This window comes from Xenopus laevis, chromosome 1L (assembly GCF_017654675.1).
Source record: "Xenopus laevis strain J_2021 chromosome 1L, Xenopus_laevis_v10.1, whole genome shotgun sequence".
In the NCBI taxonomy this organism is placed as follows: Eukaryota; Metazoa; Chordata; class Amphibia; order Anura; family Pipidae; genus Xenopus; species Xenopus laevis.
Genome location: NC_054371.1, coordinates 30,013,520 through 30,041,163, shown reverse-complemented (window position 1 = coordinate 30,041,163; position 27,644 = coordinate 30,013,520). Strand labels below are relative to the sequence as shown.

General features: G+C 38.4%; 2 protein-coding genes across 5 annotated transcripts; both read right to left on the bottom strand.

Annotated features, from left to right (window-relative positions):
• Nucleotides 1–3,668: 3,668 nt before the first annotated feature.
• On the bottom strand, nt 3,669–15,660 carry lap3.L (leucine aminopeptidase 3 L homeolog). Of its 4 annotated transcripts, none has more exons than XM_018243956.2 (13): nt 15,282–15,660; nt 13,043–13,158; nt 12,047–12,101; nt 11,257–11,362; nt 9,586–9,745; nt 9,170–9,331; nt 8,668–8,826; nt 7,794–7,918; nt 7,586–7,674; nt 6,517–6,619; nt 5,559–5,638; nt 4,600–4,709; nt 3,669–4,018 (listed from the first exon to the last, which is right to left on the bottom strand). In XM_018243956.2, the coding sequence occupies exons 1-13, from the start codon at nt 15,303–15,305 to the stop codon at nt 3,823–3,825; spliced, it is 1,485 nt and encodes a 494-aa protein (XP_018099445.1). In that variant the 5' UTR covers nt 15,306–15,660; the 3' UTR covers nt 3,669–3,822.
• Nucleotides 15,661–19,328: 3,668 nt separating this feature from the next.
• On the bottom strand, nt 19,329–27,223 carry clrn2.L (clarin 2 L homeolog). The gene is made up of 3 exons (XM_018225688.2): nt 26,971–27,223; nt 21,912–22,091; nt 19,329–19,885 (listed from the first exon to the last, which is right to left on the bottom strand). The coding sequence occupies exons 1-3, from the start codon at nt 27,221–27,223 to the stop codon at nt 19,620–19,622; spliced, it is 699 nt and encodes a 232-aa protein (XP_018081177.1). The 3' UTR covers nt 19,329–19,619.
• Nucleotides 27,224–27,644: the final 421 nt, after the last annotated feature.

Below are 27,644 nucleotides of genomic sequence, written 5' to 3'. Positions count from 1 at the left end.
TTTTCTCCAATGCATACATGCACCCTCCAACCTCAGACTCATCAGTGGGACTTGCAAAAGGTAAAAGACAATTAAATCACTCCAGAAGACTACTTTCTACTGCTCCAGTTGCACAGACTTTTTTACACTACTCCAGCCAGCACATATTACATACAGTATGGAAAAGGGAGATGTTGTGGATTGTGCAGTTACATCTGGAGAGTTACCATTGTCACTGCTAAATATATTATTTCCTGTAACACTCTTTTTTTCCCCTCTCCATAAGGAGGCGCAGCAGGAATTTCTGAAGGTCATGTATGTCCCGATCTTTTGAGAAAGCATCAAACACCTTCAATTTCTCAGTGCACTGTGTGGTGCAAATAAGTTCTTATATCAATTACAGGTATGGGATCCGCAATCCGGAAACCCGTTATCCTGAAATGCCATCTCCCATAGACTTTATTTTATCCAAATAATCCAAAGTTTTATAAATGATTTCCTTTTTCTCTGTAATAATAAAACAGTAGCTTGTACTTGATCCCAACTAAAATACAATTAATCCTTATTGGAAGCAAAACCAGCCTATTGGGTTTATTTAATGTTTACATGATTTTCTAGTAGACTTAAGGTATGAAGATACAAATTATGGAAAGATCCGTTACCTGGAATCTCTCAGGTCCCGAGAATTCTGGATAACAGGTCCCATACCTGCATAGCATAAACACATACTGTTTCTCAGATAAAACAAACAGGATACTTACTTGCACCCCCTGTAGACAAAATTATACTGATCTTGTGGGCCGCAGACTGAATTTGGCCCCTACAGGTGTATTTTGAGACTCAGCAGGGAGTTAGAGCTGAGGTTTGAAAAATGGTTAATGTAAAGTAGAGGAAATTTCTCCCTGGTTGTGCTGGCAGATATTGAATGACCTAGGGAGTCCAAATGCTTTTCGAGTGAGAAAGGATTTTTTCCTCTTCTGAGCAAAATGAAGACAACTTCAGATGGAGATTGCTTTAAATTAACCTCTGGATCAACTAATCATTCACACTGATCACACATCTGACAAGCTTTATCCATTAAAGGAAAACCTTTGTAGATTTCCTAGCTGGATAGGACTTGCAACAAATAAATATCCCGGGGATCTATTAAGGGTACACTAAATAACAGAATAATCCAAATAGAGTCAAATGTTGGCTCACAGGAAGGGAGGGATAATCTTACACAGTGTAAAACAGAGGTGTCTAAACCTTCACTTTGCAACGAGGGCCAGATTTGGTGAGGTGAAAATGAGTGGGGGCCGACCATTCAGCCTGACATTCTTTGAACCATTAACATCATTAAACTCATTTAAACAAGGAATAGAGTAGCCGTAATATTTGGGCACATTAGTGAAATGATCTGCCACTTGGTCAATACTGCTGTCTGTGTGCTGAGGGTGTTAGCAATAGACACGTACTGGCACGTAGTGAAGCACCGATCTCGCATACGTCTTTAGTTTACTGTACTGGCACGTCAGTATGACTATTGTACCTTCAGCCCTAAAGAAGTATGCGAGAACGGCGCATCACTACGTGCCAATACGTGTCTATTACTAACACCTTCAGCACACAGGCAGCAGTATTGACAAAGTGGCAGATCATTTCACTAATGTGCCCAAATATTACTGCTACGACTACACGATTCCTTATCAAACTATGCTGGCAGGCCACATTATTATTAATTTCATGATGGAGGCTGAGGGCCGGTGTAAATTTGAAAACAGGCGGCAACTGGCCCCCGGGCCTGACCTTGGACATGCCTGATATAGAGAGTCATATTCTTGGACAATTTGGAAATGGTTTTAATTTTTTTATTAGTTTTATATGTATTTTTTTTTTTTTTAAGTTATTAAGCTTTTAATTCAGCAGCTCCCCAGTTTGTAATTCTAGCAATCTGGTTGTTAAGGTCCAAATTAATTTAGCAACCATGCATTGATTTGAACAATAGACTGGAAAATGAATAGAAGAGGCCTAAATAGAAAGAGGAGCAATATAACGTAGCAATAACTGTAAAATTCAAGCACAGGTGATTGTCAGGCTAAAACCACGGCAGTATTTTACTTCAGAAAAATCTAAATATATGTACGCTCATTTGGTGCTCAAACTGATTTTTTTCTTCCTGTAATGCAAATTAAAGAAAATAAATTATTTTTTCCAGTCTTGCTTTACACAAAAAAAAAACAAGTATATATACACACACACACAATGATTTTCTTTTTCTCTGTATTAATAAAACCCATAGCTTGTACTTGATCCCAACTAAGATATAATTAATCCTTACTGGAAGCAAAACCAGACTAGTGGGTTCCCATACCTGTACATATACAGTATAGTAGCCAATGAAGGACTGGGAAATCAGTGGTCCACAAGATAATCTTAAATCCCCACTACAAACTATTTTTCCTTTTTGCTTTACTCACCTCTTTGCTATCATATAGAAATAGGGAATGGTCATGGAATGGGAATACAATGCCTAATTGGGTGAGCAGGAGGACCCAGTGCATCTATTTCAGTAGCCTATGGGTCCAGTCTGGGCAAATGTAACAGATTGGCCATTTTCCTCCGGCTATGTTTTGTACAAAGGCAGGGAAAAATCTGCTTTCATGAGCTCACTCCTGTGTGGCGCTACAGAGCGAAAATGCACACTTTCAAATTTCTGTGTCGCTATCTGCTATGTGTAGCTCCACAACTGACCTGTCATTGAAGCTACAGGAGTGAGTGCAAGATGTCCAAAGAGCATAATGGAAATTTTCCACAGACTTTGTTTTAAGTCATTGTGTGCAGATTCAATTAACAAGTAAACGAAGCAGAAAACCAGTATGTGCATCACACAGAAGAATGTTGTCGCATGAAGTTAGGAAAGAATTTCTGTCTGCACTGATGCAAAGTGGAGATGGCTTTGAAAGTTTTCTTCTTCTATGAAAAGGTTATGTACCGGTAGGTGTCAGTTTACAAAAAATATTTCAATTACCCACAATCGCAGTTGTCAAAAATTGTAGTTATAACCTGATAAACAACCTTGCCAATCATCACTGAAGACGGTATAAGGATATAATACACAAAAGCCATGAAATCCTGTAAATTATATCCTTATAAACTGTGCTTAGTGATGTCACCAGTTATAATAGCTATTTAGTGATGTCATTTCTGTCACATGATTCACTGAAACTTGTGTATTATAAAAAATAATGTACCCACTGTTGAGGATGAGGATATAGAAAGTCACCTTGAAGTTGCATGGTCATGGAACTCCCCACTGATCTATAATATCCCAATATTTTACAAGGGATACAATATTCACTATATACAGTAATTTAGAGGTTATTTGGAAAAAAAATATCTCGAGTAAAGAGCCCCACTGACCACTAGAAGGTTGCTTTGTGCACCTATTTTGCACATAACAAGATGCTCCTTTTGTCACAAAGTTAAGATAGTCTGCCATTATGACTATAAGGTTGCACGGTTTCAAATTCATTACATTATCACTTTAAAAATTGCTCTTGAAAACTAGAATAAAATTTATGTAAATAGCTTAAAAGAGTATACCAACACTGTAAATATAAATGACACCTGAACTAAATAAGATATACTGTATCAGTATATATTTATAATGTTTAAATTAACGTTTTGTATATGAAATACCACAAAAATGCAATTTTTTTTTTATTTGTTAAATCTAGTACATGTAATTAGATATATGCAAAATTTGTTCTGTGAAAAATACAAATAGCACCATAACATTATGTTGATTTAGTTTCATTTAGGCTTTCAGTCAAATGTAGGTACAAGAATGCTGTGTGTTAATTAAACAGTCTGATTGTCTTCACTAAGACGAGTAGCAAATTCTATCAATGTCCTTGTGGGGCGGCCTGACATGCCTTTGCGAAGGTACGGAACCTCGTCCTTATTTGACATCACGCCAGCAATATCCAGATGAGCCCAGTGAGGAGCAGTGACAAACTCTTTCAGGAAGGCAGCGGCTGTGCAGGCTCCTCCAGATCTGTAGGAAATATAAGTGGATAAAAAATTTAAATAAACACACGATCAAATATTGAGTCAATGAAACCAAACAGCAAGGGGGTTTTGAACTGCTGAAATTTCCGATATAAAATTGCTTAAAGAAGAAATCAACCTGTGGGGAAAAAAATCCCTACCCCCCCACCCCAGGTAGTCCTCCCTCCCTCCCCCCCCCAGGCTAACTACCCACCCGGGGAGATGCCCCATACCCATATACTTACCCCTCGGAGCAGATTCTTTCAGCGAAGTTCCACGCGTCCCATCTTCCGGCTCCTCTGTAAGCGGAGAGATCGGTATTTCTGCGCGTGCGCAGTTGGAGCAGTTTGCGACAACTGCGCATGTGCGGAATTATACGGAAATTGCCGATCTCTCAGTCAGTTTACCGAGGAGCCGGAAGATGGATGCATGGAACTTCGCTAGAAAAATCTGCGCCAAGGGGTAAGTATGGAGTATCTCCCCCGGGGGGGGGAGGAGGAGGGAGGGCTACGTGGCGTGGGGGGTTGGGGTTTTTTTCCCCCACAGGTTGATTTCTCCTTTAAAGATATTCATGCCCAAGCTTGTTACCTGTATTTTCCAATATTGTTCAGGTCTGCAAGAGCCGATTCAGTGACTTGTTTGCTGTAGTGCTCAAATAGCGGCATTCTCCATACACGGTCCCCGGTAATAACACTGGCCTTTAACATAAAAAGACATTGTCAGAAAAGGTATCCTAGGTTTTTTTTCTGTGGTCTTTATGTGAAGAAATTTGCAGAATCGTATAGTACAAGCTGGTGAGCATGACAACTTCAACCTGCACCAACCCTATCCCAACCTCACCAAACCTGAAACTGTTCTGTCCTGCCAAAATGATTTATCTTTCAACACCCCCACCTCTGATATCACCAGAGGGGGTGGGGTGTATGCATGTAAATTAATAGAAACAGTGGTTGGTTTTGGTGTCAGTGTCAATGAAGTAGGTTGGGACAGGGCTGTCTGGCTTTGAGTCAGACCCACTGTAGGTGCAATCGGTTGGCATGAATGGTTTTGGGCCTACCTACTCATCACCTAATACACTAAGGGGCAGATTTATCAAAAAGTGAAATTAGATCACACCACATAAACACATCCACTTTCTATTAATTATGATGAACATTTTTAAAAGCATATTTATCAAATGGTGAACTCGAATTTTCACCCATTGCTACATAAATCCCATAGGAATGAATAGAAAGTGAGTAAATTCTTCTGTGGTAAACTCTAATCTCATATCTTGATAAATCTGCGCCAAAGTTCAACATCTTAAGTGACTTAATAGGAAATGACTGTAATCTTACAACTAACAATAAGTGCCTTCAACTTCTGGTTGTGATATAAATAGGGTACACTGGACACAAGCAACCTGAAATCATTTGAAAAATTCCCTCAGAATATCAACTTCAATATCATACTAAAGTTTTATTGTAAGATAGGTGCTTTTTAGTTAACCCCATTTTGCTATGTTTTTTTTTTTTTGTTTTTTTTTATAATATATAAATATCACCAACCTCCTGAAGGTGAGTCCAAAGCCAGGAAGAGTTTGTGAATACTCCAGCTGCAGCAGATCCTAACGCCACATCCATTGCACCTACAAAATTGAGAGGGGAGGTTACTGCAGTGCTATGCTGTTCTTTTATAAACTCTTCCATCATTACACTGTGCCTGTTAAAATGTCACCCATACAACCAATCCAATATGTTGGATCAGCAGTCATCTTAACTCACATAATTCAACACCCCAACTCTGGTGCAAGAGAAACTTGCCCATTTGCTCTAAAAACATCAATGTACACATCTTAGGTGTTCGGAAGTTGCAGAAATACCCCTTCTAGAATCCTCTTGGCAGCTAAGTTGTTGTAGGGACAGAGTGTGACTGTGGAGCGTTTGTGTACCTCGCAGGCCCTGCTTTACCCGATAGAATTGCATGACTGGGGTGTGGGGTCCCAGAGGGCCCTGGACACCTTTGTCTGCCAATGAGTATGGAATGGGAATGTACTGAACCATGCAACATGAGTTACAAAGCAACACTGGAAGCTAAAGCCTGGTGTGAACTTGAGCATGAGTTCACAGAACCTTTGTAAAATTGCCTAAAAAATGTACAAGCTCCTCAGTTTGAGGATAATTATAGAAACAATGCTGATCCAGCTGGTCAGATATTTTGATACTGTTCTTCTCAAACCTGGATCAGAGAACACTGTATATTCCAATGAAGTGATTTTGCTTCTTCTTGTCCTGTGAACATTCTAATGCTGTAATTGGTCACAGGTTGAAGAGTATGCAGAAATGTAAAGTGCTCACACCCCATTGTTAATGTCTATAAAATAGAAGGTTACTTGGAATACTAGGTGACATTCTACATGATCTAATTAAAAGTAAAACATGATTAACACAATCACAAAGGTGATTTTTTTTACCTTGTCAGATTTACCCTCTGATTAAGGAATCTATGCCAGAATAGTCACTGTACCTGTTAATGTTGCAGCATTAACAATCGCTCTTGGATTAAAACTGTGTGCATAACAGAGAGCATCAGCTAAAATGAGTCTTCCTTCTGCATCAGTATTGTCAACCTGCAAGAAACAGATTCGGTTTATCAGAATATAAAAATAACAGGAATAGTACATAAGCCGGCTTTCTTCAAATTTGGATTTCTGGCATTTTCCCAGCAGTTCGATTCACATTTATTAACCTTTTTTCCTGACATTCTGGAATTTTGTTAACAACAAGCCTGCTGTATTTATTGAAGTGTTGCCCCCCCCATCCCTACGCTTTTTCATCAGAAAGTATTCCATAGCTTTGAACAGATTAACTATATAGTTTTCTATGGAAGAAAAAAATTGCAAATCTGCACAGAATTCAATCAGGGAACTGATTTATAAAATTGCTAAAAATAAATAAATAAATAAATAAATAAATAAAAACCCACTACGTTGACTTCAATGCAAGACTATAGGGTGGAGGGTAGCAATCAGAAATAGGTTGTCTGCATTATTTTAAATGCTTAATGTGTGTTTGGAAAGAGAGTGCTATACATTACATTAAAACCTGACTGATACAAAGAGTTAGGGATTTGGACACAGGTGTGGTCAGGGATAGGCCTGTGCTGTGGTGCCAGAAAGTTAAGTAAAGTTTGAAAGAAGCCAATGATACAGAAAAGCCATCTCCCATAGTCTCCATTTTAAGAAATGAATTCCAATTTTTAAAAATGATTTCCTTTTTTCTCTGTAATAATCAGTACGTTGTACTTGATCTTAACTAAACTGCAGCAACCCCATATTGATGGCAACATAATTCTATTGGGTTTAACATTTAAACGATTTTTAGAAGACTGAACTGGCAAACCAAATAACGGTAGCATCACTTCCATCTGAAAACCTCCAGGTCCCAAGCATTTTGTTATATATCCTATAGCTGTATATAAAGCACTATGTTTAGGCAGGGCACTTCTGGATAACTTACATAGATTCAGGATGACCAAACCACACATAAAACAGTTTCTATTTACATGTGAGAATTGCCTGGCCATTGTTAAATACCTGAATGGTCTTCCCATTCTTAGCCTTGACCACATCTCCAGGTTTATTTGCTCCTCCGCTTGGCATATTTTCACACAGAGGAGCCAGACCTTGAATAGATAAGAGCCACAAGGTATTGTCAATAATTAAACATATGTCCTTTTTTGGAAGTTCTGAAGAACATAGTCCATTTCTGTACATGTCTATCCAAAAGTAAAGATGTACTTACCGATAATATTGATAGGTAACTTAAGCTTTGCAGCAATCATGATGGCAGAACAAATAGTAGCAGCTCCACCCATATCAGCTCTCATTGCATCCATGCCCGAAGAAGGTTTCAGTGAAATTCCACCACTGCAGCAAAACATAAATTGTACAAGAAAATACTACATTTATGGAATTAAAGCACCATGCTCTCATCAGCATGAAATGTATGAAATATCAATACCAATGGACACTATGTTTTTGTCAACTTAAGGTGACCATAGACAGAGATCCGCTCTTTTGGCGATGTCGCCGAACAAGTGTATTTCTCCCCCATATGCCCACATTGAAGTGGGTGATAGGCTGATCCGATAGTGTGCTCTAGGCCCCAACGATCAGATCATAATGGATCCAATACGGGCAGTTGGATCGCGGGACCGCATAGATGTGGCTGCGAATCCAACGGGACTTTGGGCAGATATGGAATGGGGAAGCCTGTCAGATGGCCACACACACAAGGGCCAATAAACTGCCCATGTATGGGGCCTTTAGAGTCAATCAACTGGATTATGTTTATTTGTGCGAAGTGTATGCAGAGATACACTTTCTGCTAGTACTGGCAGCCCCTGCTAGCCCTGCAGATAGGCCATTTGGATTAAGTGTGTAAGGATCTTCCTAGCTGCTCTTGACATTTAAAGGTCAAATACAGAGATATAAGGGCACATAGGGACATTGGTCATGAGGCATAAAAGAAGTGGCATTCTAAATGCCTGGGCTTTTTCATCTCCAACACAGTGGAAAGAACTGAAAATGTATAATGCAATTGTGTATAAACACACACTTCTTAGGTGTTTTATTTCTGGAACATTCTGAAAACATATAATGAGCAGAGAGTGTACCTGTCAAATGTGACTCCTTTTCCAACAAATACTAGAGGAGGCTGGCTTGCATCAGAGCTACCGCTGTAATGAATTTCCAGGAAGATCGGTGGCTCTTCAGATCCTTTGGCCACACTTAGGAATGCCCCCATTTGTTGTTCTTCAATCCATGGTTTTGATCTTGGACATATAAATGCAGTTTTTTTTAGAACTGGATCACCAACAGTACGAAGGTCCTAGCAGAACTTGACTCTATGCTGTACTTAAAGAAAATTACAATTTCCATGGCCAGATATTACTTCCAATTACTTTCCAAACTCAGTCACAGTGTGTTTAAATACTAGCCATCATGTGATTTCTAGTATCCCCATGAAAAAAATAAGCATGCACAAACTTAAATTTTTAAGTGTCACCCCACATTATTTCAAAAAAACATTATTCTGTTTCTTATATTCACTTCAGATAATTGTGTTCCCCAAAGAGTGAGGCTTGGATATCGGAGATACTATATCTTCAGCCTTACCTGGTAAACACCTTAACACTGCTGTCCATACTTGCCAACTTCTGTTCAAATATCTCTGCAAATTTTGTAGGTGTAATGTAATTGGCTGGAGCTTCCATCAAGTGGCGAGCCAGGTTCTGTCCCTCGGCATACAACACTCCCTTCTCCCAGGCCTTGTGCTCACTGCTAAAAGTGAAAAAAGAAATCTCTCTGTAACAATCCTATTTTCTGTTAGTTACAGCTACTCATTTTTGTTTCTTATAGTTGAAAGTTTCTCCATAGTCCTAATAGTCTATTAAGCACAATGACAACATTATTCTGATATCAATGTGTACTGAAACATCCAAATGGGTTGGAATATCTAGGCTGCATGGTCATAAAGCATGTGCAGGTCTACGAGTAGAATATGGATGATCCTTCTTTTAGAAGACATTCACCTTCCATGAAGATGAGTGGTAACTGCTTTCTTCTTTTTCTTCTTCAGTTCATCATATTCAAACAGTCCAAGGACAGCTCCTTCAGCAGCAGCCTGTGCATCTCCACATGGGTCCACTTCTACCTGAGCAATCTCCATATCTTGCATCTGCCTACAGCCCACTGGGCAAAAATGATAAAATACATTAGATGGGAACCAAACATTTGTAAAGGAAACAGGAGAAATAAGGCATCTTATTTGTAGAGGAATAGAAAGATGCAGAGGGGAGAAACACACTGCAGAAAGTGGCACACAGTAGTAGTCACTAGGTGGAAATGAGGAGAATGGAGAAGCAGGCTGACTGCTAGGGTATATGCCTTTATGAACTCTTGGGGCTACTCCCACATAGGGCTGATTCTCAACCTGTGGATAACAGCAAGCTGAAAAGGAGTTCCTCCATTGGCATCAGCCTTTCACTAGGACTGCACCCACAGTCACTGCATTGGCCTATGCAGGCAGACAGAGCGGATTTTAGTACCCGGGCCAACATAGTGGCTCCAGAAATAGTCACAGTAGACGGCTGATGCCAATGGAGGAGCCAATTCTTGGCCTGATTTACCCACAGGCTTTGGCCTGCTTTACCCACAGGTTCAGAATCTGCCCCATGTGACAGTCTTAGGCTTAGAGACAGTATGGCAAATACTGAAGAAACTTCAGGACAAAAAAAGGGGTACGTAAGAGGGCAGATTTATCAAGGGTCGGATTTCGAAGTGTAAAAAACTTCGTAATTCGACCATCAAATTGTATTACTTTGATAATCAAAGTCAAAGTTTTTTTTTAATCGAATTTGGCTATATTCGGTCGAAGTGAAATGGTTCGATCGTACGATGAAAGCCTTCGAATCAAACGATTTAATCGATCAATCGATTTTACTTCGACTTCTAAAAACTTAGCCAAATGTTGGCTATGGGTTCTAGGAGGTCCCCGTAGGCTAACATAGCAATTCGGCAGGTTTAAAGTGGCGAAGTCGAACTTTTTTTAAAGAGACAGTACTTCGATTTTCGAAGTTGAACTCTTTTACTTCGAATCAAAGTTTAGGCCTATTCGATGGTCGAAGTACCCAAAAAAATAGTTCAAAATTCGAAGTTTTTACTTCGAAAATTCACTTTGACCCTTAGTAAATGTGCCCTAAGGTGTGTACATAAAGTAAAGTGGAACTTCTTTTTAGCATAATACCTCGAAGAAAAATACATGATGTGTGGAAACACTGCTTTTATGAGGTATATTTCCTAAGTGATAAACATTGTTCTCCCTCAAAGGGTACACGTATGAAGGCTGCCTACACACTGTATTTACAAAGTACAAAAAAAAAAGTGTATATTCAGCTTACAGTTGATATATATACTAGAAATTTCCTTTGATTTAAGACAGCTTGTTAATACCAACTAGTTTACCCCATTCAAACAGATGAGAAGAATTCTGAATGGCTAGATGGGGCTTGACCGGTATTGACCACCCCAGACAGAAACAAAAAGAACACTTGGTGCAAGTGCATTAATAGTGAAAAACAGCTTATGCATATAGACATGTTTTTTTTCTAGAAAAAAAATCTTACAAAAGAAAGGTGACCATGACAAGTGCTCACACACTAGCAAAACACTAGAAATGAAAAAAAAAATGGCTGATCCTTTACCAGACACTGCTGCTCTAATATTCTCTTTGGCTTCATTCCAGATTTCTTGCTGATTTACTCCTATGGATTTCTTGCCAAGGCCAACCACAACAATACTGGAAAAATCCTAAAGAAAATAAATGGATAGATAGACGGTGTGGAATAATTAATTCATGTACGAAAGCAATATCCATCAAATTATGATTGTCTATCAAAGAACTGAAGTCTTAGCATATTTGGAAGGTTTTCCTATACTAATGGATAATAATAACCAGGACTCTAGTTATTTTTATAGCAGTTCCAAAAAGACCCAAACTGGTGCTGTAATTAGAAACCTGTTATATTCACAGCACCTTTTAGAATTTTTCAGTGCACACTTGAGGCACTGTTGGCCTTTGCTTTGTACAGTTTACAATCAAATGTGGGGTACTATACATTGCCAGTGCACTTTTGTACTAATTTACGGGTATTGTTAACAGTATTTTTCACTTTCACTTTATTCAACTGCTTTAAATGATAAACAATTAACCTAAATTTTATGTGCATAAAATTCCAAGCCTAGTTTCCTTGACCCCATTTCAGAGAGACTTAACTCTGCCTTACAGTGTTGGACTTTCATTTTCCATTGGATACCTGAACATATATTTAAACCTTTTTAAAAAAAAAAAATATGACCGGGTCTCTTTTTTGGTATGGATCCACTAAATGCATAAAATGAACACATATGATGGGACAGAGAAAGTTAAACATAGGACTAACTATATAATAATAGAGTAGCTCATTTGACCTCCAAAATTACAGCATGACTTACCTCATGCAAACCATAAAATATTCGTGATTTGCCTTTTTTGAGAGCTGGTCCAGATCTGTTAGAAAAGGATGAAGAAATCCTAAATTAACCATCAACATTTACATACAATAAGCAACAGTGAAGTCTAAATTTGCAAGAAAAACAAAATACAAGACAAATGTAATTTTTTGAAGCGGATAATGAAGAATGTTTTTGTTTAGGCAGTATTTGGATTGATTTTATAGGATCGAACAGGGGATATGGATATCCTGTTGTGGAGATATATTCTCTGCTGTTATTGTGCCTTTGTACAGTGCACCACTTTTTTTTTGCACTGATAAAGCAGACACACAAAACAGGTGCTGTATCATGGTTAGAACAGTTTGTACTAAAAAACAATTTAAAACAACAGGGGTAATTTACAATTGTTAAATTGGCCAAAGTTAGTAGCGTGATAAACACCCCATAAAGGTACTTCTTGCACTTCCATATAGCCGAGGTTGGCAATGCTCAATCCTTCCTGCCTCCTGTTCTGAATTGTATGCAGTTTCATCACCTGTACGAGATGAACCCTGAAGCTACCACTTCCTCCAATCCTGGTGGTATCTCCAGGTTCCTATAGTGGCCTGTGTCGTTTGCCACTGGGTAGTTACTTAGAAAAGAATAGGGCAAACATCACTCTCATAACCCTAAAAATTATGCTAACCAAACTTAAGGAATTTTCAGAGCAGTTTCTCCGATTTCTGTTCAGGTTCTAACCAAACTTGCAACCACAACGGTGTCATATTAGCAGCCATTGTGTTAGGCGCAACGCCCCGAGCAACCAAAGTGACATCTGGTATTATGGGGGAAACCACAGCAAACTCGGTAAAGAGCATGGTGTTTGCATCTGAAACTGCACTATGCACACTGTGGTTAAAAATTACCACTAATGCGCTTCTGGCGTAGACAATGACCTTTATCAGTCACTGTTTTATTAAGGACTACAATCTGGAAACAGGAAAATACAAAAGGTACCTGGACAACTGGTCACGCAGCTTTCCAGAAACAGCATTATCAAAGTTCTCTCCTGCAGTTGTGAGAATGAGTGATTCTTCTTCCTTCTCTTTCTCATACACTCCAAGGACAAGACCCTGCAAAATAATACATGTCAATAAATGGAAGTAGACACAGGCACATACAGGGCAGGAAATTCCCAACGCAAAGGCACAGACAGTGGCTGGTAATGTTACGTTTTTCATTAAATGGTGTTATATGCTACAAAGCTTTATTTTGTGTATAGTGTTTCTTTAGAAAGAAGCACCAGCTGAAACCATCAGACTACCTCAGATCTAATTTCACATAGACACTTATGTTGTATAATTAAACTTGGCTTGAGCAAAAATATATAGACGTGAAAGTCAACGGTCCCCATACATCACCTACAGAAGTTTTTTTATGCGCAAATCCGTCCCTGTGACTATAATTACCTGTATTGCAGCAAGAGATGAGAGAGAGAGAGAGAGAGAGAGAGAGAGAGAGGATTTTGTACACAGAGCTTTGTTATACGGTAGGTTTAAAGTGCAAGTTGAATACAGCAGAGCGAGGATTTTGTACACAGAGCTTTCTTCTACAGAAGGTTTAAAGTGCAAGTTGACTACAGCAGAACACAAACTCATAAGCACGACATTACTTTACCTTTTTGGCACTGGTGTAGCTCTGTGGTGACACAGCAAATGCCCTGCTGCAGCTCCTGTTAACACTCCATTTTAGCAAAGTTCTGAGAGGCAGCATCATGCCTGTTATTCAGCTGTCTCTGCCCTCTAACAACATGTGCAGTCACTGACACTGCATCGTGACATCATCAAACTGCGCCCACACCCTCCCCTCTCAAACAGAGACGAGGCAAAATGAAAGAAGGGTGCTGATTGGTTATGCTAACAGAAAGCTAGTGACAGGAAGTTCAAGGTGCATTCCAGTTTGGCACACAAGAAGCTTTATTGATACATGGACATTTAACACATGTACAGAGCCTGGAAAAAATACTTCTGTCTTTTGAAATTACAGAGGTTGGCTTTTCACTAATACTACAAAGACATTGTTTAACACCAAGATACCAGCAAACCATCAGGTACCACAATGAGTAGCAATTTTTAATTTGCTTGCGGAAGGCATATTTTTTTGCATGAACAGAGTTCCCAATATCAATATTAAAATCACTGTCATTGAGATTAAGCAGCAGACTGAAAACTCCCAGCACCCAATGCCAAATGAATCACGCCAAAGGGTTCTGGGAGTTGTAATGCCAAACCAGCAGCATTAAAGGGGTTGTTCACCTTCAAATTAACTGGCCAGAGTTGCCACCTGGCCAGTATTTTACCAGCCTGGCCAGTAGAAATTATGGCTGATCCCAATGTTATTAATAGGAAAAAAAGATAAATATATAGGAAGGCCGGTAATGGCAACCCTAATGATGTAGAGTCATATTCTGAGACAATTTGCAGTTGGTTTTAATTTTTTATTGTTTGTGGTATTCAGCAGCTCTCCAGTTTGCAGTTTCAACAGTCTGGTTGCTAGGGTACAAATTAGCCTAGCAACCATGCACTGATTTGAATAAGAGACTGGAATATGACTAGGAGAGGGACTGAATAGAAAGGAGAGTAATTAAAAGTAGCAATGACAATAAATGTATAGTTTTATAGAGCATTTGTTTTAAGATGGGGTCAGTGACCCCTGTTTGAAAGCTGAGAAAAATCCAAAGAAAAAAGGCAAATAACTAAAAAACTATAAAAAAAAAAAAAACAAACGGAAAAGTTGCTTAGAATTGACCATTCAATAAAATACTGAAAGTTAATTTTAAGGTGAACCACCCATAGGGAGGAGCTGGGCAGTTTTCAGAAGGGAGGCATGTGCAGAGATGATCAGTAATTATTCTTTAAAGGGCCAGACCTCCCTCTGATTCTGAACTGAAGTCCTTCCAGCTCTCAGTATGCAGAGCAGAGGGGAGATATGGAGCTACGTAGAAAAAACATCCTCTGCTCTGCATATTACTGAGCTGTTGCAGCTATCCCCAGAGCGTGACTTCTGAAGTGTATGTCTCAGGCTGACTGCAGAGCAGATACTGTCCCTCCAGACAAAGCCACCCCACCCCTTCCCCAACCACCTGTTCTCTCTGGCTTTGAAGTTGGCTTCTGGACTGGGCAGGGCTGCATGCAGGCTGACATTAGTATGCAGCATGGTAGTAATAACTGAAGAGACACACACAGCATTGGCTTACTTTTCTCTGTGGCTGAATGTCCATGATGATCTGTGCGTTTCACACAGCCTCCGTCTCTTCACATGTACTCAAAATGAACTTTGCACAGTGAATGTCATTACTGATTTTATAGCAACTCTAAAAGCTCAGTGCACATGTGCACAACTTTAGTCAGGATATTGAAGAAGGGAAATTGTAAAAAACGGGGAATGGCTTGTAGAGACAGAAGGCCAGGAGGTGGAGTAGTTTTGTCACCTGTCCGGTTTTGACCCGGACAGCCGGGTTTTCAGAATGGACTACCTGGGTCAAAACTGCCTGCCCAGTTTTACAAATTAGGAAAACCGAACAGGACTCTCCTAGACTGATGTGGAGATCGACCAATAGCCCTGCCCCTGTTGTATTGCCACCTGGCCAGTATTTAATCGGCCTAGCTGGTAATTCACTAGCTAGGGCCTGCACCAATAAAAATCACCAGCAATGTACTTGTCGGTACATTTAAACTGCCCGGTAAATCCCTCCCTCTCTTATCCACCTCCACAGTCAATCTTCCCTTCTACCCGCACACCTGCCCATTTGCCACCCAGTCCACCCATTTTCCTTCACAATTTCCAGCCCCATCCAGCTTAGTTCCATCCATCCAATTTTTTTTGCCCCATATGTTTTAGCCCCAACCCCATGTGACGTAAATTCATTTAGGGCCCACCTGTAACCCCCAGATTGTTTCCACCACTGGAGCTGCAGGCTAATAGAGGCCAGTCTAATAACCCCCTCCCTCAATTGGTCTGACACACCTGAGTCCTATTCATAGCACTGCAGGCACAGGAGACATGAGGACTCCGCACACATTTTGTGCTTTTGCTGAGTGACCTGCCTTTGGCACGTGTCCTTCCATTCAGCACACACCTTCCTCATCATATCTGTGCCGTGCCAGAGGTCCTGCCTTGGTTGCGTGTCTTGGAGAAGGCTAATTAACAATAAAAGCTGATTTGACTTTGTAGTTTGACTTTTATACCCACATTTTGAGTCCCTGTCATCTGCACAGCCATTTGCCTGTAGCATTGCAGAGGACATTCATTGTGACTTTATTGTGAGATTAACTGCACTCTATTTAGGGAAAACAGTTTTTTTTTTTTTTTTTTTTAATGGCCCCCTCAAACACTAAGTTGCCTGTACCAGAAGGGAGCTCCAGATGTGGGCGGCCATTTGTGGCCACAGCTTTCAATCATATGTGAGTTGGACCGTGCCATCCCCATGAGAGCTGCTACAATAAAGTCTTCCTTGGTTCATCACAAGGCATCACTGTGTAACACATTTACACAAGACCTGCCCAAACATCTGTTTAGCGATGGGCATTTACCAGGCACTGGGGGGCCCATACCAAATGCTCATAAATATTAAGCAAGCACTAATGTTTTGTTGGGCTCAAGTGAAAGTTATTCTGAAAAATTATTCAGAAACACTAATGTCTCCTGGGTTCTGAGAATAATTTATTTATTTCTATTATTATTATTATTATTATTATTATTAATAATAATAATACTATTTTCACTGTGTAATTAAGTTTAAAATGACTTTTAGGGCTGTAAAGCAATGTCTACAATTTGGGGTGTTACAGCACATTTGATTATTCTAAGGTTGCAATGGCCTACAGCAGATTCTTGCTGCATTTAATATATCACTGCTGTTAAAACAACACAAAACATCAATTGTAGGGCACAGGATAAAGTTAAATCACAATCATTACTCAAACCCAAAGCAGCTACACCCCATATTAATGTCAGTAAAAGTAAGGGCATATGTGATATATATACAGTATGTATATACAGTATGTATGTGTGTGTATATAGTTGTCAGTACATGTGATTTATTGCAAGTGATCTCAGTCAAATCATTTTTGAACATTTTAGGTGATTCACCTTTGTTAACTTTAAGCAATTTTTCAATTGGCCTCATTTCTTTGTAATTATTTGCTTCTTCTTCTTACATTTTGCATCTTTAAAATGGGGGGTCATTGACCTCTAAGACTACAGATGTATTGTCATTACTCATCTTTCTATGCATATTACAGTCTCTTATTCAAATCAATGCATGATTGCTAGGGTAATTTGGACCCTAGCAACCAGATTGCTAAAATTGCAAACTGGAGAGCTGCTGAATTAAAAGCTAAATAACTCAAACAACACAAATAAAAACGAATTGCAAATTGTCTCTGAATATCACTCTCTACTGTGTGTTGCCCCTTATGTTACCATATATGTTCGAGGTGGGTGTGAAAAAGAATCAAATTTCTGTTGAATTGATATATAGTATCCAAGCCCCTGCAGTTGAAAAGAAAAAGTTTCTGTTGAAATAAAATGGCTTTATTAGTCAGTGAATAATTTTTATATACCCATATAATTTTGCTTTGAACCCATGTTTAAAGATCCAATCCCCTGAAAAACATAAATGGGGGATCTACTATATTAGTCACTATTTTTACATTTACACATGGAAAAGAAGCACTTTATTTACAAGTCACTCGGATTAACTTTAAAAAATAACATTTTATATCAGAGTCTCTGTTCATACTATAAATGCCAAGGAAACCAAGCCGAAGGACAAAGGGCAAACTTGCTGTACTTTTATTTCACTAGGGGTTCTTTTTATCTTAGGGATATATACTAGGCATGACAAAGCATTATTTTTAACTCATTTTATAGCATAAACAATGTGCACTTAAAGGGAAATAAACTGGATATAATGCATAATTATAAATAGGGTACATTATAATAATATGGATAAAAATGCCAAGTTTTATATACTGAACTTATTGCTCCAGCCTAGTTTCAGTTTCAGCTTGTCAATAGCAGAAATAATCCAGGACTTCAAACTTGTCACAGGGGGTCACCATCTTGGAAAGTGTCTGTGACACTCACATGTAATAATTATCTGTATTAATTACTAATCAGCCTTATATTATGACATTTCTATTCTATGAGGCCCATTTACTATTGGTCGAATATCGAGGGTTAATTAACCCTCAATATTCGACCTTCGAAGTTTCATCCTTCAACTTAGAATATTGAAGTCGAAGGATTAACCGCATTTCCTTCACTCGATCGATCGTAGGAAAAATCGTTCGATTAAAACGATTCAAAGGATTTTAATCCATCGATCGAACGATTTTCCTTCGATCAAAAAAAGCTAGGAAAGCCTATGGGGACCTTCCCCATAGGCTACCATTGGTGCTTGGTAGGTTTTAGGTGGCGAAGTAGGTGGTTGAAGTTTTTTTCAAAGAGACAGTACTTTGCGATTTTTAGTTCGAATCATTCGATTTGAAGTCGAAGGTCGAAGTTGCCAATTCGATGGTCGAAGTAGCCAAAAAAATACTTCGAAATTCAAAGTATTTTTTATTCTAATACTTCACTCGAGCTAAGTAAATGTGCCCCCTAGTGTACTGTATATTGTGAGTGGGTCCCTAAGCTCAGTAAGTGACAACAGCACAGAGCATGTGCAGTGAATCAGCAGAAAAGAAGGTGGGGAGCCACTGGGGCATCTTTGGACACAGATCTTTACTGCTAAAGGGCTGTGGTTGCCTTGGGCTGGTACAGAAGCACAAAACATAATGTACAAAATGTGTAGCCTACTTCTTTAGTTAAAGAACTAGTAACATCAGAATTTTTTTTTTTTTTTTTAAAAATCGTTACTATACATTGAAAAAAACCGCCAAGACAAATTAAACGTTAAAATCGCAAAGTCTTTACTAAGAAATAACTTACCAAAACTCCGCTTGCGCTCCTCTTCAGAAAAGGCGACAGGGTGACGATCCATCGCGCGGCACTCGATTTCTCCTACCTGGCTATCTCTTATAAGGAAGGCAGGGAGGAGAAACCAAGCGCTGCACGATGGAACGCCCAATCGCTTTCTGAAGAGGAGCGCAAAAGGGAGTTTCGGTAAGTTATTTCTTAATAAAGGCTTTGCGATTTTAAAGTTTAATTTGTCTTTGTGTTTTTTTTTTCAATGTTTACTAACGATTTTTTTTTTAAAAAAAAATGTTGATGTTTACTGGTCCTTTAAGCTTTACTTCTCCTTTAAACGGCTATTGAACCCTCATACTAAAAAATTGTGCTTAGTAAAGGGCAATATATATATCCTGGCATAGATTTATGGTATTTCTCTATACAAAGAAACCAGTAGGGGTCATTTACATCCACAAGTGCAATGAGCAATGCAGCTTTTCCCTGCCTGATTCCAGCATAATGTTCCCGATGATTTCATATGATACCCCCTGGTCTGCTTGGCTATGGTCCTTTCTGGCTTCTTGTAATGGGATTGGAACTCAATAGGAATGCCCACATATATGTATACAGTGTGTATTAACTAATACATGATATCTTCTGCCGTTACATTTGCCTCTTGTGTTTTAGTCTTGAATTTGGGGAGACGGATATTGCTCATTGCCATCAGTAGCATGTTAAAGGCATGCGTCCCTCCACTGGCAACACACAGCCAGAAGGAGTCTTCATAGTGTTCTTCCAAAATAACAATCCTGAAAACATTTTCTCTGAAATTGGCTATTCTTTCCGTTAGGCTGTGAAGCTGCACTGCGGCAATAAAGCTACTGACTGCAAACACAATAAACAGACCTGCAAGGAAAGAGAAAGACATTGTTGGAGTGGGAGGACCGAAATATCGATGGGGCTTTATACAGTGGCAACATATTCTACATCACTTTAGAGAGATTATACATCACTTACATTTACCTAAGGTCCCTATTACATTCACACTACAACAACAAAAAGTGTTATCTCCAGGAATCCCAAGGATTAATTGGAGGCATTAATTTGGTCACTATCCTTTTAATGTCTTGAAATATTGACATTTCATATCTCTTGTCATCTCTTCTGAGCCGTAGTAATATGTATTTTATATATTTACATCTTTTACAACAGTAATGTCTTAAAACCTATTGCAATATGCAATTTAAAATGAATTATTTTTGAGTTACGTTGACCTTCACTGGAAGGTTTTGGTTTTATTACTATGAATTAGGGCCTCCAATATGGAACCTAATATTCAAGGTTAGTTTTGACCAGATACCATAAAGGGGTGGATCACGTTTAATTTAACTTTTAGTATCTGATAGAATGGCTAATTCTAAGCACACTTTCAATTGGTCTTCATTATTTATTTGTTATAGTTTTTAAATGATTTGCCTACTTCTTCTGCATCTTTCCAGCTATCAAATGGGAGTCACTGGACCCAAACAAAAAAAAACAAATGCTCTTTAAGGCTTAAGGCTTTATTGTTATTGTTCCTTTTTATCACTCATCTTTATATTCAGGCCTCTCCTATTCATATTCCAGTCTCTTATTCAAATCAGTGCATGGTTGCTAGGGTCATTTGGAGCCTAGCAACCATTTTGCTAAAATGACAAACTAGAGAGTTGCTGAATAAAAATGTAAATAACTTAAAAACCACAAATAATAAAAAAACGAAAACCAATTGCAAATTGTCTCAGAATATCACTCTCTACGTCATACTAAAAGTTAATTTAAAGGTGAAACAACCCCTTTAAAACCTATTTAAATATTCAATTTAAAATTATTTATACCTTTAATGAGTTAAGTTGACCTTCACTGGAAAGTTTTGGTTTTATTACTATTAATTAGGGCCTCCAATATGGAACCCAATATTCAAGGTTAGTTGTAACCAGATACCTTAAAGGGGTGGTTCACTTTTAAGTTAACTTTTAGTATATTATAGAATGGCTAATTCTAAACAATTTTTCATATGCCTTCATTTTTTATTCTGTCACGTTTTTAAATGATTTGCCTTCTGAGTCTTTCCAGCTTTCAAATGGGGGTCACTGACCCCTTCTAAAAACAAATGCTCTGTAAGGCTACACATGTTTTGTTATTGCTACTTTTTATTACTCATCTTTCTATTCAGGCCTCTCCTACTCATATTCCAGTCTCTTATTCAAATCAATGGATGATTGCTAAGGTAATATGAACCCTAGCAACCAGATTGCTGAAATGCTAAACTGGAGAGCTGATGGATAAAAAGCGAAATAACTCAAAAAGCAAAAATAATAAAAAAATAAAGCCAATTTTAGATTGTCTCAAAATATCACTTTCTTCATCCTACTAAAAGCTATCTTAAAGGTGACAACCCCTTTAAAGAGACAATATAACCTTCCTAACAGTTGGAGTGGTATATTTATCAAAGAGTGAAGTTAATAGTGAAGTTCCGCAACTTGAGTGAAATTGCGCCACTCTCCATTCATTTCTATGGGATTTTTATAGGCGTATTTATCAAAGGGTGAACTTTCACTTTCACCCATTGATAAATACGCCTTTCAAAATCCCATAGAAATGAATTGAGAGCTGCGGAATTTCACTCTAGTGGCGGAACTTCACTCTTTGATAAATTTACCCCTAAGGGTCATCATAAGGCAGTCCTAATCTTATACCTACTGGGACCCCACAAAGTTGTCTTGCCTGAAGCCTCAACACAAGATAATCCAGTGTGTATGAATAGAATAATACCCAGTTACAAGCGTGTTTAAACTGGTGTGCTATATTTAGAATAAGTCATTAATATTCTATAATAAGAACTGTAGCACACATATGCTGCACAGACAGAGAGCAAAAGTGTTGCTTTATTTACCTGCTATTAAATTCCAGAGGCAAATTCCAGCAGGTCCTTTAATTGATCGATATGGAACTTTGATGGCATTGTATATGCAGAATCCAAAGCTGATCAGAGCAAATGCTATGGCAGAGCAAAGGAAGAGGATTATGAACACGTGGAGTGAGGTATTCAGTTTTTTCACCATATGTGGGAAGACTGGAAAACACAAATAAATCACATATTCAACAAATACATAATCCCCACAAATATATATATATATATATATATATATATATATATATATATATATATATATATATATAGTGAATAAAGTACCCCCTCTTGTAAATTATAAGGATATTATAAGTTACCGAGGAGTTTCATGACCATATAAAAACACGAGGCCGAAGGCCGAGTGTTTTTATACAGGTCATGGAACTCTGAGGTAACTTATAATATCCTCATATTTTGCAAATGGGGGTACTTTATTTATTATAATACACAAATTTCACAGTCATGTGACAGAAACGACATCAGAACTCACCGTTTATAACTGATGACATCAGAACTCACCGTTTATAAGGATATAATTTACAAGATATTCATGGCTTTTGTGTATTATATATAAATATATACATATTAAAAAATAGCCGCACTCACACTTGTCTTTATTCAACATTTTGGCCCTTACATTTGAGGGTTTTTTTTTGGTTGAAGGTTCAGAACCCAGCTACAAGTGATAAGGAGGGCATAATGTCTTTACCAAGCTCTGTTGGTCCAACTTCTTACTGAAATAGTTGTGTTTGCTTCAAAAGTTTACGCTGCTTTCAAGCATGTGTTAAAAGTGCACAATGCACAATTAAAGTTTGACATGCAATAAAACTCTAATGAAGAATATTTCATTCCAACATGAAAATTTTTATTCCTATTTGTGAGCAAATTTGTTCTCTTTACGAATGTTGTTACATTTCCCTTAAATGTATCATTTGCACTAAAGCAAAAGAGAGAGATTTTTATGGTAATTATTTTTCCACTAAAAGAAAACAAGACTAGGAAGGTTATGCTTAGATTAGTAATTTAATTTAGCTCACTGGAAACATATAAGGGCACATTGTTTTTAATGTCACATTGCACAACAGAGTGGTAATTACTATCTGCAGATGCGGCCTAACGAGAACAATATGGAAGCATTTGGTTTGTGCGTACAGATGCTACTCTTCAAAGTACAAACAGTATGTTCACTGCCTAAATGGAGCCAGTTAATTCCCCCATATGTAATATAAGGCACTAACTTTGCCCAGGAGTATGTTACCAACCAATTACATTTAGAGTGTAAAGCTGGCCACAGACGTAAAGATCCGATCGTACGAATCAACGCATGATCGGACTTCCCCATCTCCCGACCTGCCACTAACCATTCCGATCAAATAAAGTAGAAAAGAACAGATCAGCCGATGTTCTGCCCCTGACAGCAATCGTACGAAAGTTAAGTCTGACAAAAGCTGGTGACAGTCTCCCTCTGAAAATCGTACGATCGGCAATACACGCAGAGATATTACCCGCAGCCGACAGAAATCTTTTAACCTGTCCGATTGACCAAACGACCGATTTCCGCCGGACGAAAAATGTCGGGACTCTCCACACACGGTCCGAAAATCGTACGAATCCTAGATTCGTACGATCAGATCTTTGCTTCTATGGCCAGCTTTAGACCTACAGGGTAGGGTCCTCAATCCTTTTGACTCCTTGACACTGAGCACTTAATCTGTATTTTAATTGTATTTCTAATAATGAGCTTATCGTTACTTATAAATGTAGTGAACCTTGTTTGTTACTACTAATTTATTGTTTTTCTGTACAGTGCCCTCAAGGAGTGCTATACAAATAAAAATATACATAAATACAAGATGTTTGCTTTTAAGCAGGAGACCAGCAAATGATTCCTGCTCATTGGTTGCAATAGGTTACTGCACCTGGGCATGTTTAGTGCCTTTTATTACATAACTCCCATTGTTTTGTAAGAGGATAATCAGGCATGTCTATTAACACACCCCATTCATGATACAAATGGCAAATAAAACAAGTCATACAAAGCACATCACAGAAACTCTACTGCTACACAAATTAAGCCAATGTTGAGTGAGAGCGGGAAATAATAAATAACAAAATCAAACTACTGCAAATTTGAAGGATTTGTCTCTATTAATCCAAATAATTAGATATGTTATGTATACATTTTTATATCATCTTTGATATGGCTTGTTTGCTGCACTTTGTACAGTTATGAGTAGCTATCAGTTAGCTATTAGCTAAGCTCAGGTTTGACTGGGCTGGTACGTGGTGTTCAGCGGTGGCGGGGGTGTTTTTGCGCTCAAAGCTGGGATGGGGGCCCCCAAGTTCCAGCTCCGGTGGGCCCCGGACACCCCCAACCCAACACTGGCTAAATTATTCCAAATAAGTTGAGATGCAACAGTGGCTGCTCTATCTTTACACTAGTATGTATAATAGTAGTTTGGACCTGGTCAATTCCTCTTGGTAATATTGTATTCTTCCACTGATAAACTGACGAATATTTGAATTTTGCACTGAAAAAAATTTCACCTGGGGAACAGATGTGAATTTTTGCCAATGTTAATTTGCCAAAATTTGTTGTACTAGCCTTTTAGTGAACTGCAAATGTGGTGACGAATTTTCATTTTTGAAGATAATACCCCAAATTTCAACATTCACCTTTAGGAAATATTGCCCTTAATAAGGCCAATTGAAAAGTGTATAATACATATAAATATATAAATAAATATACATATTTTGAATAAATATAAAATAAATAAATATACATATTTGACTTCTAACATGTTTTGAAGGGGTGGTTCGCCTTTGAGGTTAACTTTTAGTATGCTAATTCTAAGCAACTTTTCAATTGGCCATATTTTTTTTCCTGTTTATATAAATGTATATATATATATATATATATATCCCCCCCCTTCTTTCCTTTCATTTATTGTGTGGTTTGGGGATTAGCAGGCAATAAAAAGGAACATCTTAATACTGTTTTAAGGAGGGATTTTATAAAAAGTAATATGTTATTAACTGTTTCTGGGAGTAGAACAGAGTACCATATGGAACCGATTTTTGTAGCTGGAATGTCAATATTATTATGAGAAACATCAAAAGGCCCTTGCAGAGGATAAATGCATGATCTGCTTGAAAAGTATCTTATTGTGTTATTTCAGATAAGCACAGCTTATTAAAAATGTCTTAAGAAGGGGTTGTAGCTACCTGTGTTGACCCTGGACGCAAGAAGGCCCTAAGGCCCCTTCAACTATAAAAGAAAAAAGAACTGTAGTCTGAAAAGGAAAATTCACGATTTCAAATGCAGAGAATGAACAATAAAGATTGGTGTTTGCTTGGGACAGATGTGAATGATAAGAAGGGGCACCATACCAAATTCAGTTGTGCCCCTGGCTACGGAAGAAAATAAGTGGTATTTTAAAAAATATATATAAAATATATTTGTAACTGAATTCTATTATTGTTTGTTGAATTGTCTTCTGCTGTCCTTTGCCCAGCAGTGTGAGGTAATGTCAAGAAATATAAGATGGGTCAACAGAAACTCTATGTCTTATGTCCCTAAACCCAGGGTGAGGGGTATGTATAGATCCCTAGTAGACCTTTTTAACGGAACCACACACATGCACTTATATGCAGTTAGGGAGCTTACCCCACCAAGTATCAATGTTGGTGGTTGAATAAATGGGGTAAAAAAACTCTACTGTATGTCAAGGACCTAGCTGGACAAATAGAAGCCCTGCACCAGCAGTGCAGTTTGTGGTTGAATGGCGGGTGTGTAGTGAATTAACTACAAAGTGGGGACTACCTGTGGCGTGGCCTTTGGATCCAGCACTGACTGCGTTAATCAATGCTGGATCAAAGAGAGGCAATGCACATAGGTGTTCCCCCCTCCAGCCCCCTACCATGCCCATTATTCAAAGGCGCGAGGTAGGAGGTGCAGCACGGCATCCACGTCCTGTCTATACCACTAGTCCTAAGGAAGTTGTTCAATACAGAGTGCAACAGACCCATAGGAGCAAGTGCTACTTAGTTGAGAACTACTTAGTACTACTTAGTTGAGAACTACTTAGTGCTACTAAGATGAGAACTTCTTCATGCTGCTTAGATGAGACTTACTTAGGGCTACTTAGATGAGCCCAAGGGTGTTGTAAATTTCCATTATGCTCAGTGGAATCTCAAACTAGCCAGCAGCAATGTGACATGAGTAAGGGAAAAAATTTCAGCTCTGTGGTTCCCTTTTACTTTGGTTTCCTAAGGGTATTAACATAGATGGTATCTGACGCATGAAGCAGAAGAACGCAACTCCATGAGAGCATTATAACTGAAGTAGGCAGTTCAATACACTTCAATGTAAGTTACTTATTTTTAATTGAACATACTTTTACAGTGTTTATAATATGTAAAAACTTTATATCAATAAGAATTACAATAAGAATATATGGAATCCTTCAAGTCAAACCCAATCCCTAATGTAGATTATTCTCCAGAACAGTGATGTTCAACATCTGGTCAGGCCCTAGGCTCATGTCAAGGTTGCCGATACATAGTTCTATAGGTGCTGCTGTGTAACCCATACTGGGTGCTCTGAGACCATAACATGGTTAAAGGTATATAAGAACATTTGTGTCACCCTGCTCTAGGTCATTTAAACAAATGGAACCCTAACTGGCATTGAAGCTGATCCTTTCCACTATTTTAAGCCCAATAGTAGGGCCAGTCCTACAGTTTGAGAACCTCTGTAATAAACACAGTGTCATGTTTATAAGATACCTGAAAGGTTGTTGCTTTAAATAAATACACAAACAATATCCTATCACAATAACTTGGAAGGGGATATAATACAGGTTCTTGTATGCAGTGTTGTTCTTAGGTAATAAACCTAAGTTGTCCTTCAATGACAACTTCCAGCACCCACTGACAGTCCAGTAAAGAGTTTATATATTTTTCCATGTCTGAATAAAGAATGAATATTCTACTCCTGAAATAATGAGCTTTTAATAATTAACTGAAAATGTATACTTACTTGAGAACTTGAACCACCTCTTTCCTAATCCGCACTGCCGTACCTTACCCCCTTGGAACAGTCCATAGTAAATATCTCCAATGAACTTTACCAGCTCTGGATCTGATGCATTGACTAGATCGACCCCGGTCTGACACAGAATTTTGCCAGTCATCCACTTCTGAGTTCCCATGGCAACAACGATTAACAGGAAAGACACAAAACTGACCACGGATGCCAAGGAGAATAGGATTTTCTTAAAACATCCAGGCATTCTAGAGCTTTCAAGAAATCATACCAAGGGCTGCCATGCAAGAGTAGAACCCCTTAATGCCCTTTGCTGACATTTGAAGATTGATGCACAGATCAAGGTCAAGTTCCATTTTGTAACCAGGGTTTTTTTTTTATCAGCTTCAGGGTATGGAACAGACGATATAGCAATGATGGATGTAGAAAACCATCTTGAGCAATGGAGATCTTGAGCTGAATACAACAGAGTTGTGATGCTCTTGAAGGCAGTAACTCTATCTACGTTGCACTTCTAGGGTTTCACCAGGTGGTTTTACTGTCTCTTGTTTTAAATACTCAGATGACAAGCACTGGAAGCAGCAAATACTGTACCATCAACACACTGTATTCGACATGTATGTTATTTTACGTGTACAGCCAAATCCAATGATCCTTTTTTGGATCTG